At 35.4% G+C, this 15,165-nt stretch overlaps 1 protein-coding gene across 1 annotated transcript in view; it reads right to left on the bottom strand.

Annotated features, from left to right (window-relative positions):
* The window catches only part of GREB1L (GREB1 like retinoic acid receptor coactivator), a 70,502-nt gene extending 56,248 nt beyond the window's left edge, over window positions 1–14,254 (bottom strand). Inside the window, exons 1-4 of the mRNA XM_015820543.1 lie at window positions 14,237–14,254; window positions 7,699–7,858; window positions 7,362–7,559; window positions 1,237–1,413 (exon numbers count right to left, since the gene is read on the bottom strand). Coding sequence (XP_015676029.1) covers window positions 1,237–1,413; window positions 7,362–7,559; window positions 7,699–7,855 — 532 coding nt within the window. The 5' untranslated portion in view covers window positions 7,856–7,858; window positions 14,237–14,254. The remainder of the gene's footprint in view (window positions 1–1,236; window positions 1,414–7,361; window positions 7,560–7,698; window positions 7,859–14,236) is intronic.
* Between the last annotated feature and the right edge of the window lie 911 nt (window positions 14,255–15,165).

The raw sequence follows: 15,165 nt of genomic DNA, 5'->3' as shown, positions 1-15,165 counted from the left end.
CACTTTATTTATATTCCAAACAGGGAGAAAATAATTACAACCAAGCCCGGTCAGACAATGCTCAACCAGGCCATCTAAGCTGATCACACTAAACCAGGGGTGTCAAACTGCCGGCCTGTGGGCCGTACGTGTCATCTGGAAGCCGCGCCCACCCCATTGCCGGCAATGGCAAAACCAGCCTGATACGTTGCGCGACGTCATGTGACGTCACGAGTTTGACATGTCTGCACTAAACTATGATCCAGTTCATTGCATGGATTAAAACAGCATCTCCCACCTTAAAAATGAAAAGAAGCTATTATGTATGCTACAACGGTATACAGGTAGTCCTCGACTTACAATCACTATTGAGCCCAACATTTCCATTGCTAAGCAAGATATTGAGTTTATCCCATTTTACGACCTTCTTTGCCATAATTGTTAAGTTAATCACTGCAGTTGCACAATAATATTTATTGTGTATTTGCTCTCTCTGGCTAAAAAAAAACAAAACCCTGCATGCAATGAAGCTGGCTTCATTGACATTGCTTGACAGAAGTTCACAAAAGGTCATCACATGAACCCCGGGACACTGCAACTGTCATAAATACATGCCAGTTGTCAAGCGTCCAAATTTTGATCAGATGATCGATCATAGGGATGCTGCAATACTCATAAATGGAAGTGGAAGATACTTCTAATGTAATTTATTGGATCCCCTGCATGGAATGCTGACAAGTCCGAAAATTCAGAGGACTAAACCTCTGGTCCGGGTGACCAACCCAGATTGGATCCACTCAGTGTGAAAAGCAGTTATAGGTCACTTATAGTGTCACTGTAACTTCAAATTGTCACTAAATGAATGGTTGTAAATTATGAAACTACATATGAAGAAAAAGAAAGCTCAAGGATTCTAGTAAAGCCTGTAATTTCCTTAATAAACTTTCCCTTTGAAGGAAAGAAATTCCCTTGGATCTCAAGCCTATCTCTTTAATTATGCTCTTAATAGGTTTGCTAATACTGACAAATATATATCTCACAATAGTACAGGGAGATAGCTTTGAAGTGAATCAATCCACTATAACAGACATGTCATATCAGAGCTTTTTTCCCATTGCTGGCAATGGGGTGGGCGCGGTTTCCTGGTGACGCGTCCAACCTGCGGGCCGGCAGTTTGACACCCCTGCACTATAACATAAATTCACTCCACTATACATCTGTCATATTATGAGGAATAAGGAATGAATTCTCATTTACCTAAAAGTGCATTTTTTCCATGGTCATCCGGCAGAAATCTTTTATCAACAGCACAGACTAGAATATGCTCAGGAAGATTTGGAGACTTGGCTCCAACCAACAAGAAGCCTGGTGGGATATCAATCTGTTCCATACGCAGCGATACTAATCGCAAATCTTTGCCAGCTTGACAAAAACCTGAAAAGAAATGATACATCATGAAACAGCGTTTTAGAACAACTTCCAAGTACACTGGTCACTCCAGGCTCCATATTTCTAACCCCTTCCCTTTTCACAAAACAGCCACCTGGTTCATTAGTTTATCATGGGCAAAGAAAACTAGATGAATTAGTTATAAAACAAATATAGATTCATGAAACAAAATTAGGAGTTTATGCACTGTGTTGTGCTCCTTACAGGGAGAGAAGATAGCAGTAGTGTATTGTGCTAGTAATTTTCACTTTATATGTTTGATAGAGTTTATTTCTGGTACACAAAAATGGTCATTGCAAATAGAAAGATAATATTTTGCCTCTTCCTTCTTCCTGCTCTTGAAGAACAATGGAATACAAAAGACGCCTTCCTTTTCTCTTTGTGATTCAAATGTGCAACTGTGTACTGTCAACCTAAACAGCATTACTTTCAATAGGATGCCATGTCTGGATGCAATACGGGCAAACTGCTTTAGCAATTGGAAGACACCTCTAAATTCCTAAATCCAAATAGGCTTTCCCAGCTGCTCCAGATTGTTTGGATTAAACTACCAGTAGTCTATAGCATCTCATGGGAACTCTGCTTTAATACATCAGGAGAACATTTACGAAAGCCGAGTGTGAATCACAGGCTCATAGATGTCTACAACCATGCACAACATTTTCATCTACAAAGAAAGATACACGGCACTGTTTTCTGTTGCAGATGGAAAGCAGTGTGCTTGTTGCAACTATTTTGGTGAAGAGGAATTATTCAGAACACAAGTATTTTCCAAAACTATTTCTTACTCTTCAGTTTTGAAACTGCAAGGGCCATTTGCTTCTCAATTTAAAGCTGGATCACAAATATAAAAGAGGGGGGGGGAGAACCCTATGACTGTAGGAAATATGATTGTTGATACAGTGACATCACCAAAGGGGGAATGGCCAAATGTTCAGCCTGGGTTAATTTGCGGAAGGGTTTGGGAATTCTAGTGCAAGGCAGCTCTTTGAATTTCTCCAGCGAAGAACTGATTCATGTAACAACCTGTTTCACTGGCTGATACCTAGTTCATACAATACAGTTTATAACAGGGGTGTCAAACTCAATTTCATTGAGGGCCGCATCAGCATTGTGGTTGCCCTTGGGGGACCGGGTGGGTGTGGCCAGGGTGGGTGTGGCCTACTGGGTGGGCGTGGATGGAGTGGGTGTGGCCTACTGGGTGGGCATGGCCAGCTCTATATCGTTCGCATCAAGGGGGGCCTGTGGGGGCCTGGGCAGGAGTGGGACAAATCTGAGGGTCTCTGGCAGAAGGGGGTGGGACTGGGGCAAGCGCCAAGGCATGGTGCATTTCTTCATTCCTCACAAAGGGTGACACCTCCCCAGCATGCACCCAGGGGGAGGGGGCGACGCGGCAGGGGCTGGTTCCTCGCTGTTTCCAGACGGCCTTGTGGAGCTAAGACTGAATGCGTTTCAGCATAGATGGCCACCACAAAATTGGCCTGGGCCAGGGACAAGGCAGTGGGGACCGTTCCCTCACTGTTTCCAGGATGGCTTCGTGGGCCACATGAAACCACTTCGCGGGCCGCATCCGGCCCCCGGGCCTTGTGTTTGACATGTCTGGTTTATAAGTTCCTCACAATGTCTTTCTTGAACTTACTTCTTTGCAGCTTTAACCATGCAGAATCTGTTTTTGCTTTGAATATTTGATTGAATAACATTTTGAGGAGTCTATTGTTTTATATAAAATATAATTAAAAAGTCACATTGCCTTACACACATATATACCTTATTGTTTGTTTGCCAAAATGTGCTCATCCAACACTATTTGGGGCATATAGTTTTCTAGTGACCAAATGATCTAAATGTTCCTTATGCATGCAATCATCTTTTGGGATCAAACACTCAGCAGTAACAATTACAGTGAACAATGAACAGTAGCAATTACTGCTATGGTATATAAGAAAGAATGGCTATGGCCAGAGGCACATAGAGATGAAGATAAGGAAAGCAAATACCACAAGTGATAAGGAAGAGCAGGGTGGTCTTAATTACAACCAACAGTATCCCACAACCTTAGCTGGAAAAGTGTTAGAAGGGGTATTAACTGACGAAATGGTGTTACAAAGAGCTAACAGATTTAACTGATCATAAAAGCAGAATATAAGAGAAAGAAGAATAGCCATTTTTGAAGTTCCCTAAAATTCAATCATTTTAATGCTTTCATTAATGCATTCAAGAACACCTCACTATACCAAAATCTATTATTTACTGAAAATAAAACAAATAATCTCTTCATCCATATTTGCTCATTCCTTTAGGAAAGATAAGTATTTTTGTTCTTTATTTATGTAACTTCTAAGACACTAGATTTTTTAAAAAAGTACATTATTGTATATTCTTATTTGCATTTTCTTACTCATTTCACCATCATACACTCTGTAAGCTATTTCTGTCTGAGCTAGCACTCACCTTTCTCACCCCACCATTGTTAAGTTCTGTCACATACATTATTGCTGTTAGATGCATCAGACTGCATCAGATAGAGCTAAAATATAACAAACATTTCTTGTCTAAGCAAAAACTGGATGGAATACATACTATGGGATTGGAAATCCTTAAATTCTGTAATATACTGGGTTACAGAAATCATTGCAATATGATGCAGTGTCTTTAAAATTACTCTTCTTTCTTATTAAAAATATTTTAGATCAGCAATAGAGGGAAAAAAACAAGGACATTAAACAACTTTCTCTTTAAAGAGTACAAGCCCAAAAGATTCTGGAGCAAGGTGTCTGCACTAACTATCTGTTCTTTAATTTATAATTTTTGTATTTGATTATTCTGTTAACTACAGTTAAGAGCTGAGTCCTTGGATCCTTTGAAATTTAGTGAATATCAAAGGAGCAGCATTAATTAGATTCTAGAAATTAAAGATTGAAAAGCTCTATAAAAATGCAGATTGCTCATTTTAACCAACATTAGCCACTAGCTGATGTCTTAAGGCAATACAATATTATTTTCCAGAACTCAATTAGTGTCTTTACAATTCTATTGTTTCAGCAAAAGACATTAGCATTTTGAATTAAGGACTGCAGCATGGGCTCAAAACAGCAAATAATTAAGGGATGCAAATTTACTTCTCTAAAGTAAAAACAAACAAAAAATCCCTTACATTCTTATTCCAAAGAAATGCAAAATACAAATCCCCCAGAGCAATTCATTAGGCTCCACTTTCAATGGTATCCATTCAATAAATCATTATTTGGAGTTTAAGAGCTTGCTCCTTTTCAGAATTCAATCAACATATCCTCTAATAAATTGCCAATAAGATTTTTCTGCCGTTTTCCAGAAATACTGATCTTTGTATTCTACATCATCTTTTAAGCAGCTAAGAAGAAAAGAGTTTGGCCAACACAGCTGTGAAAATACAAGCAAAAGGTTTGAAACTGTGTAAAGCAAAAATTCTCTGTCCCTCACCATCTCCCCTTTCTTTAACACTAACAATTACCATCTCTTTTGTGAGGTACAGACCTGTTTTAGTGCTATTTTACGATAAGGATTTTGCATTAGAAATTACATACTAAGATTTACATAAAAATGCAGGTCACAGTCACTTCCATTTGGTATTTTCACAATAGCTGATCTGGTATTAAGTATGTGAGTAACTCAGGCATCAATTTAGCTCTCTGGCTCTCATATTGCACTTAATAACCAAACCACACCATCAGTAATAAATAATACCTCTGATTGTTAAAAAGAACATTAAAAACAGAAATCATATCTTATAAATGAAGCAATATGTAAACTAAAATAAATATTTTTATTTTACACATACTCTTGAGGCTCTATTAAAATCCCTAAACAGGTGAGTAAAAAGACCAGAGGAATTGAATAAAGCTGAAAAATGAAAACAGCAAAAGATGCTACTACCAAACCATTATCATATTATTTTTTTGGCAATCCATTAGGAAGAATCATGTGCCAAAGCAACCAATGTTTCTCGCTCAATCTAACCAATCATGTAGAAATGAGTATATATTATAAGAGAGAAAAAAAGTTTTCCCATCCCACCATTCCATCCTCAGAATATAAATAAGTCCACAGTTGATATTCCTTCAATACACAGGAAACAGGCCGGCATTCACTGCAACTGATGACAATACGTTAATTCAAAGATTACAAGGCAGGCTGCCAGAATACACAGCTTGCTTCTCTAATAGAGGGGAAAGACCAGAAGACTGGTGCTGTTGCTGAGCATTTGTTGTCCAAGATGACATTCTGTCCAATGATGGGGCCATATCTACTACCTAACTGATCAATTCTGCTGCAATAGCCCCAGAGGGATATCACATGCTATATAGTTATGGTCTCTACATAAAGTTCCTGGTGTTTTTTTTCAGGTCAAAAATCATTTGATCCAGTACTGCAGTCTTTTCCTGAAAATCAATTGTATATTTTGGACTTGCCATATTGGATTTTTCTGCCTACAGGCTACAATATCACCAAACAAAATGCAGGATGTTTAAGGGAGAGCAGAGCTGTGTGCATGGAAATGTAGGGCATAGTGCTTGCTGTTTTCATCCAAGAGAGGATTAATATTAACCTTATCAAACAGTTTTTTGCTGAACACATTCAGTGCATCATTTGTTTTAACAAGCTTTCACAATTGCCATAGCAATAACTTAAATTTTTCACACAGTCTTGATCCCAGCAATGTAATTGCTATGATTTATATGTATCATTCAATATATGGCTATTTTGGTCTCTGTAAATTCAGTGAAATCTGTTTCCTGGTAAGAATGTTTCATACTGCAATCTTAATCAGTGCAAATAATTTGTCAATCTTTTGGCAAGAGAAATAAGGGCAGCAAGATACAAAGGTTACAGAAGTAAATGAAGTTTAAAATGAAACCAGTCTGAAGAGAAGCATATATTTGTTGCCTAAAACAACATCCATAGTAATTCTCAAGAATCTCACTTCTGTAAAGAAATCTCTCTTCAGGTGTATTTTTATCTTAGAACTCTCTGCAATTTGAACTGCACTTTATGTGGAAACTTTCAGATTTGAGAAGTGGGAAGGGAGATTCCTTTATTTAATGAACAAAACATTTTCTTCATACAAGTTGTTAAAATATTTTTATGTCTGGTGCCACCGACTTTAATTGTAAACTTAACCAGAATAGTACTATTCCATAAATACATAGCCCACATTCCATTTTTGGGTTAAGAAAAATACTGCCTGACTTATTCCGTATTTTTAGAAGATAATTACAAGATATTTAGAAGATAACTTAGAAGAAAAAGTAATTTTCATAAAGGACAATGAGAAATATTTTGGATCTTAAACATGTTAACTAAAATTTTTATTAATCTTTATGATATAGGATTTAAATAAACTATTCCTCCTGGACCACTTTCTAAAATGCCCTTGAAGAATACAACAATTTGAGCTATTTCCAATATTGTTTATTGCCCAAATAACATTATAAACAGATTCAGATTTTAATCTTGCATTTAGTTTGCATGCAAGCAAGTCCAATTTTAACTGAATAAAATATTTCATAAAGGGATCCCTTGATATTTTAACGTCAAAAATCAGACTTATTAGGGAAAGCTGATATACTGTATCTGCTTACTTGGAGAAATTCTATTGAATCAAATAGAACTAGCTTCAAATTAGTCACAGACATTATAACGTCTTTAAGAAGTTTTATAACTTTTTTAGATTTTGTTACAAACAAAAAAAGGTTATACATTCATATCACAAATGTATCCTTAGTGAAAGTAACAGAACCATCACAAAGTAATTGCTGTCCTTTTCCTGTATGCCTGTGACAAAACAATGTACAACATATACAAAGGAGGCAAACTGTTTTCATCATTGATAACTGCCCTTCCACGGGCACCTCTGATTCTACATGAGATGTTAGATAGGTAAGATTTAAACCAACCATCAGTAGTGCAAGATCCTTCTGGGGCAGGTTTTTGTGAATATGGGATTGGCGGACTGTTGGAATCAGACATGTCTTCCTCCTCGTCATCTTCTTCTGTTTCATTAATAGTCTGGCTGGTGGAAAAATCCAAACTTCCATTCTGGGTATAACGATGCATCAATTCTTTGTCTAGCTCTTCCACTTTTGGTTTCACATCTGGAATGCATGATTTAAAAAAAAAGTCAACCACATATGCCTAATAGAAATATATACTTCTGAAAAAAATCTTTTAAAAAAAAATAAACATTGTATGTAGCATAAGAACAATTAGAATATGGCATACTTGCTTGGTTACCTTCCGGCAAAATAGGAGGCTGCTCAGGATCAAGATAGAGTTGGGAGAAGATGGGCCGAGGAACCACACTATTACATCTGAGGGAGGCCTCTATGGAGTTATGAAGAGCTTCTTCAAAACGGGCAGATTTCAGTTGCCCTGCATAAGAATTCCCCATGATCTGTTAAATAAATAAACAAATAAATAAACAAATAAATAAACAAATAAATAAACAAACAAATAAATAAATAAATAAATAAATAAATTCGTTTCGTTTCATTTCATTTCATTTCATTCTTTTCATTCTTTTATTATGGAAAGCAGAAGTACAAACCGGTGTTTTGCAACAGTGCACATTGCAAGGATAAAGTATTAGCAATGGTAAAGAAACTATTTAAAAAACCATCTTGAAGAAGGAGTGTTTCTTCTTGATTTTACCAGTCTGCTTTTCACTGATAAGCGTTCTTTTCTGTCACTTTTTCTTTAACTTAATATGTCTCTGAGCATCAGTGTAAATTAAAATGAACCACGACAGATCTCAGATGCAGCACAGGGAATGTTCAGATAAAAGTCAGTATGTAGAGATCTTCAAAGATAAATAGTTAAGACCATTATCTGTTTTAAGAGTATTTCCTTTCTACTCTATTTCACAGAAATGTGATAGCAATTTTGTTTTGGCTGGATTGACTTCTTCTCCCAACTGAACCAACAGCAAAATGTCAATGAAATAGAGGTCATACAGAGATCCACTTGGGAAACCATAATTTATTGTTTCAAGTTTAATTTCCTAGTTGTCATGAAGGACTATCATGAATTCCCAGTTGTCAAGAATCCAAGGGATTGCTAATTAACATATTATGTATGTATATTGTAGGGTTATGGAATAGGATGTGGAAATAAATCAAAGAAATTGAACATAATTCTCAAACAAACCAGTTAAATAGCTCTGAATTAACTGATAGTGAAATACATTGATTTTAAGAGACAGAGAACTTGCTTAAATCATCAGTTTTAAAAATACTTGGAGTATTTCCTGTTCTAAAATTGCTATTGGATTACTTTACAATAGACAATTTTCTCTTTTCTGGCAATCCTTTTATACATACATACATACATACATACATACATACATACACACACACACACACACAGAGAGAGAGAGAGAGAGAGAGAGAGAGAGAGGGAGGGAGAGAGAGAGACATATGTACAAAATACACACATACAGAGCTCAATTAAATTTATGCACATGAAGTTAGAACATTAAAATGCACATATATGCAAGCACAACAAAAAGCCTTAAAATAAACATTTGTTTCCTACATGTTTACAGCTTTTCCCCAAAGTCCTCTGCAGAACTTTCTCAGTGAATTAAGATTAGCCCAATGGCTATTTGAGAGTTGAAAGTTAAATCCTTCAGATGACTGGAAAAATGATTTTAAAAATGCAATGGTGGACGGAAAACAAATACCTTAATAAAAGGTATTTATTAAGGATAAAAACAAATACCTTAATAAAAGGTATTTATTAAGGATAAAAACAAATACCTTAATAAAAGGTATTTATTAAGGATAAAAACAAATACCTTAATAAAAGAAAAACAGTATTGAAAAGGAAACCTGTGCCTATCAAGAAAAAGTTATAACCATTATGTCATGAAAAAGAGAGTCCTGAAGAAAAGCTCAGAAAATGCTCAGGGTTCAAGTTAAAGTAACTTCAGCAGATGCTTACTTACTTAATGGAAGGCACATTTCCATTAAAATGTGTTAAGTTCAGTTAAGGACAGACTTTGCTATGCATTTCTAAATAGTTGAGTTGAAGATACGATCTAGCACACACCTCACCGCATAATTAATGTGGGTCTTAGGGGAAAAAAACTAAGTCCAGATAGTCTTTGGAACATAAATAAGCTTATGGCTTTAAATATAATTCATTGCATTTGACGTTGCAATTGAAATGGCATGAGAATTACAGCCACATACTGTAACTGTAAGCCTGAAGCAAATTTTCCTAGTATTCTTCTAGCTTACTACCATAGCAACCCTAATTGAGTTAATAGGATGCAAGGTATTAAATTACAATATCAGCATATCTGTAATGTTAACCCATGCTTTCAGTAACACGGTAGCTACATAATCTCATTATATAATTCAGTGTTTTTTAATTTGCAGTAGCTTTATAAAACTATTATCCTTTCTTAAAATTACCAAGATAGTAAGCCCTTTGAAAATCAACACATTTCTTAGATATATCTGCTTTATATCTTCTTTTCCATATCTTCCCAGATTCTATAAATCCTTTCAAATACTTAAAACTGCTACCTATGATATTTATCTGATATCCATCTTCTAAAAATTCACAATTTTATAGTAATCCTACCTTCCATAACAAATCATTATTTGTGTAAATGCAATCTATATACAGTACTACAATACTAAAATTCTTGTTATCATAACCATTACCTAGACATCATAGGGAAACAATTTTTGAATCAAGGTACCTTAATTTACAGAATGTTTTCAAAATCTGGGACCCATGACCCCCAAGGGAATAAAGTTTGGGAAAGTTGTAGCTGTTTCAGTGCTGATGGCTGCTGTTGTGGTCACACAACTTTCATTTTTAATGATCTGTGGCAGTTTCCCAATGAATCTCACAATCCCTCACTCTCTTCCCAAGTCAGCAGCAACCAGTTACCTGCCTGCTGGGAAGAAAAAGAAGGGAGGGAAGGAGGAGCCCACGAGCACCCTTCCCAGCCCACGCCAATCCATTGGGATTCTCATTTATATTTTACAGCTCTTTTTAATTTAGCAAATACTGATCATTTAAACACAGTCCATTTAAAACACCTTTCTACTCTCAACTTCTGCAGTCAGTTTTATGTGCTGCACTTCTCAAGGACTCCCTGCAGGTGTCTCAGTAAAATCTGAGGCCCTGGAAAAGTTCCATGGTCATTACCAATGAACTTACATTGCCTTCTAACAAAGAACAGTTTTTCTAGCTTAAAAACAAGTTGATAAAGAAGGGAACAGGTGATGATGTTTCAGTGCCATGGCAATAGAGATGCTATCTTTCACTGTCCAATTCCAGTATATTCCACATCAGCAGAAAAGAAATAATGCCTTTCTCATGCTTGGATAATTTCCCCAATTTCTTTCCAACAATCTAATTATAATAATGGAAAGAATATGGAAGAAAACAAAATGCAGCAATGCACAACTAACTCTCCTCTATATTTGAAACTAAAGATAGGGCAAAACATTAAAAATATGTTATCCCAAAGGTGCTTTTTCAAGAGGCAACTGAATGACTGAGAATCTCCATAGACATTAAAAATATGTTAGCAACTTTTGATATCTATGGTTCACAAAGAGATTTTAACAATCCAACAAAAACAAAATATTTTTTAATACTCTCAACAGAGGATTGGAAATTCCATTTTAAAATTATACAATTCTCTTTTTTCCCGAGTGCTACTATTTTCCAATTCAGTTAACAGTGAAAATTAGGGTCCTATTTATTAACTACAGCAAAATGCATTATACTTATGCATAAGTGCCTCTTCCATGTCCTTTGTCACACATAAAAAGGAATGCCTTTTCTCACCCCTATCACTGTCTTGATTATGTCAATGATGTATTTGCAAAAAGAGCCCACGTATCATTTGGAACCTTATTATTTAAAGAAAATAAAGAAAAGAGCCCACGTACATTTGGAACCTTATTATTTAAAGAAAATAAAGAAAATGTTGGAACTTTACAATATATGCATTCTTCACTTATCTGAACAGGCAAACAGCATTAAAAAAGTGAAAATTTGCCTCAGACAAAAATAGCCATTGTTATATTGGTTTGCATATTCCAATATTTTTTGGGCAAATGCCAAAAGTTTATTCATTCCTTGTATTTTTAATCTGAACACATGTCCCTCTATATTTGATTCCAAGTTCCAGTTTAAATAAAACATTTGGGGACTGAAGACTTGGGAGCTGCAGACTTGCATTCTAAATTGTTATCTTTAATAAACTGAGGTCCTTCCTTTCATCGTCTACTTAAAAATAGCTCACTTAAGCTGAAATGCTTTCGATTTTTCATTCTCATTTCATCTAAGACAAAAAAAAGCAAGTGAATTCTGCTCCATTTTTTTTATAGTAACAAATGACTTAAAATGCTTAATCTGAAGTGAAGAGAGTTCAAATATTATGAGAGTGAATGAAAAACTATTTTAAAGCCTAGGTCTGAAAAGCAATTTTGGTTTCCTTGCCTTTCGCTGAATGTACTACCAAAGCTGCAAACATTTGGTAAGGGTTGTCTTTTAGACAAAAGCAGCATTCCTTACCTAAACCAGCACTTTTTGCATCAGACTCATAAAACCTTCTCACAACAGAGATTTCAAGAAAACCCTTTAAAGGTTTTAGGATATCCCTTCTTTTACTAAGTAACAAAATACACCCCACTGTGTCTGACCCCCACTCAGCTGTCTTATGACCTCTGCAATTGTTGCAACTTCACTTCAGGGACCACAGAACTTAACTCCCATATCAAAAAGAGGACGGCCGCTTCCACTGAGCACCTGGTGAAACAAAATGCCAGGAGCACCCTCCCCCTACTAGGCCCCAGATGTTCTCACAGCTGCCTTGGTGTCTATCTGGCAATCAGAAAGCAACAATTAGGACCTGGATGATGGCAATGACCCTCTTATTTTACTGGGTCTGAATGCTCAATGGGGCCTCCTGGCCTTAAGGATACAGCAGGTCATAAAACAGAAATAGATCTTCAGCCTCTGGGAAATACTGTTTTTTTTTAAGAACAACAAGGAACAATAGGAGTCCAATGTTACAAATAAAATAAGTCAAGCCACTTCAACTAATCCACAGCAAGAACATATCATAAGTTATTTGACCTCTCTTGTGGAAATAATAACACATTCTACATTTCCCCCTTCGATTTCTATAGAATATATTTTACAGAAAAATTCAAAAATCTCTCATGCACATCAAGTGTCTGATTTAAATAAAACCTGTTTCAATTTAGTTGTTGGAGGAACCTCAAAAGACATCATTTCATCTCATCTATTATAGTTTCTCAACACTCTGTTTCATTTCAGATTATATAAACCATCCCATAAGATTCAAAGTCATGGATGTCTCTCTCTAAGGATCAATATTGTATCCTATGTTGTTGAAAGTACACTTCAACAGACTAAAACACTATTCACTCAGATTCGCTGTTAAATTGATTTTATTCTTAATTTCTAAATCTATGACTTATTGCAGTAATATGCTAAATATGGGTGAATAAAATGAAGTTTAAACTACACAAGACTGACGAAGTACTTCTAACTGGAAAACTCAGGCCTACCATTGATGCTTGCTTTCCCTTTGAAAAAACACATTTGTGGATTTGAGAATACTCACTACTCTAATTCAAGTATTGGATTTTAATTGGTGATAGGAATTCAGAGTGCTTTCTTTATTCCAGCTCTCATTGTGGAACTTGTGGACATGTGTAGGACCCTTAACCTTTTATTAACGGTGTAATACCATTAAATTAAAACATTTTAAGTACAGGTAGTCTTTCACTTATAACCGTTCACTTAGTGTCGGTTCGAAGTTACAACGGCACTGAAAAAAATGACTTATGACCGTTTTTTACAATTACAACCTTTGCAGCATGTGATCATGGTCACATGATTAAAATTCAGATGCTTGGCAACTGTCTCATATTTATGACATTTGCAGTGTCCTGGGATCATGTGATCACATTTTATGACCTTCTGAGAAGCAAAGTCAATAGGGAAGCCAGATTCACTTAACAACTGTGTTACTAATTTAATAACTGCAGAAATTCACTTAACAGCTGTGTCAAGAAAGGTTGTAAAATAGGGCAAAACTCAACAAATGTTTCACTCAGCAACAGAAAGTTTGGGCTCAATTAAGTTTATAAAGACTACCTATAGAATTCTTTTTCTAGTTTAATAGAGTCCAAATTTTTTCATAAAGTTCAGTAATTATAATATGACCTTAATGTCACATGATTTCATAGAAACACACATTAATATAATTTTCAAGATCTGTGTATTTTATGACAATGGTACACAATATATATTCCAGCAATAACGGGCAATCAGTAAGGGTATTACAAGTGTTTCCTCTGTGAACATATGGATCTTTCCATTTTTTTCATTAGCATGGCATTGTCAATATGCTTTGCCAAAATCTTGCAAGATTTGATGATTCCACATTTTAGCAATTGAAAAGTATTTTAAAACATAAAATAATTTTATTTAATTTTAGAGCCCTGCAGATGTCCCTACATACTGTGGAGAACACAGCCTAAGCCTTAAGTGGTGATCCTCAAAGATTTTGACGATCATGTAGTAGTGCACATAAAAGAAAGGCTAAAAGAGTAGTGCGCTCAATTAAAAGACTGAAATTAATCCTTTAATTATAACAGCTTCATACAAGCATAATTATATCAAATTGGCACAAAATATTTTTGTACTCTTGCTGCTATTGAAAATGTTACCAATGATAAATGCATTACAAATATGGAAACAATACTACCTTCTTTTATGTCTTTCAACCTTCATTAAATACATTCATGATGGATGATTGTTCAAAGTTATTCTGCTGCTACTTGATTCAGACTGTTGAAAATTTTAAATACCTGTGAAATAATAAAATAATTTTAAATACCTGTGAAATAATAGTTTAAAATTGTAGATAACGGATTTAAATCTTGATATAGCAGCAAATATTTGAAGACTATGCAAAAAGGCAGTATTGTTTGATTTTTATCTTGCCTTTATTACTCAAGGTGGTAAACATGCATAATACTCCTTCCTCCTCCTATTTCTCCCACAACAACAAATCTGAGAGATAAATTGGCAGAGAGAGATGGGACTCAAAGGGCTTTCATATCCCAAGATAGGACTAGAACTTACAGTCTCTTGTTTTCTAGGCCAGCAGCCAGCCACTACACCAAAGGGGCTGTATTATTAGTGCTCTTAACTATTTATTATTGCTTTGAGCTTTGAAGCAATCTCCATTGAACTCAATAGGACTGCTAAATACATCTAAGGCTACTTACTGTACATATACTATCAAAATACCTGATCATAAAACCTGACCAGACTGTACTGGTCTGTATTTTAACTTCCTCAAATAAGAACTACAACAGAGAAAAATCTGCAATTTTTTCCTCTCATCATGAAAATGTCACACACACACACACACACACACACACACACACACACACATCCATCATCTATATATCAGATCTTGGAAACAAAACAGGTACTGTATAGAAATTTAAGCCAATTCAGGTAGTATTCATGTATACTTGTTTTGTATACTATTTGTTTTTTATTTTTATATTTTTAATAGCTGTGGTTTTTATTAATACCACTCAGAGCCATTCTTGGTGAGATGGCGACTATAAAAATTATAGATACAGACAAATTTCCTCTTAATTTAAGGAAATGTACCAACAC

This window comes from Protobothrops mucrosquamatus, unplaced genomic scaffold, assembly GCF_001527695.2.
Source record: "Protobothrops mucrosquamatus isolate PMUCROS unplaced genomic scaffold, P.Mucros_1.0 scaffold_11, whole genome shotgun sequence".
In the NCBI taxonomy this organism is placed as follows: domain Eukaryota; kingdom Metazoa; phylum Chordata; class Lepidosauria; order Squamata; family Viperidae; genus Protobothrops; species Protobothrops mucrosquamatus.
This window is presented reverse-complemented; position numbering and strand designations above follow the sequence as displayed.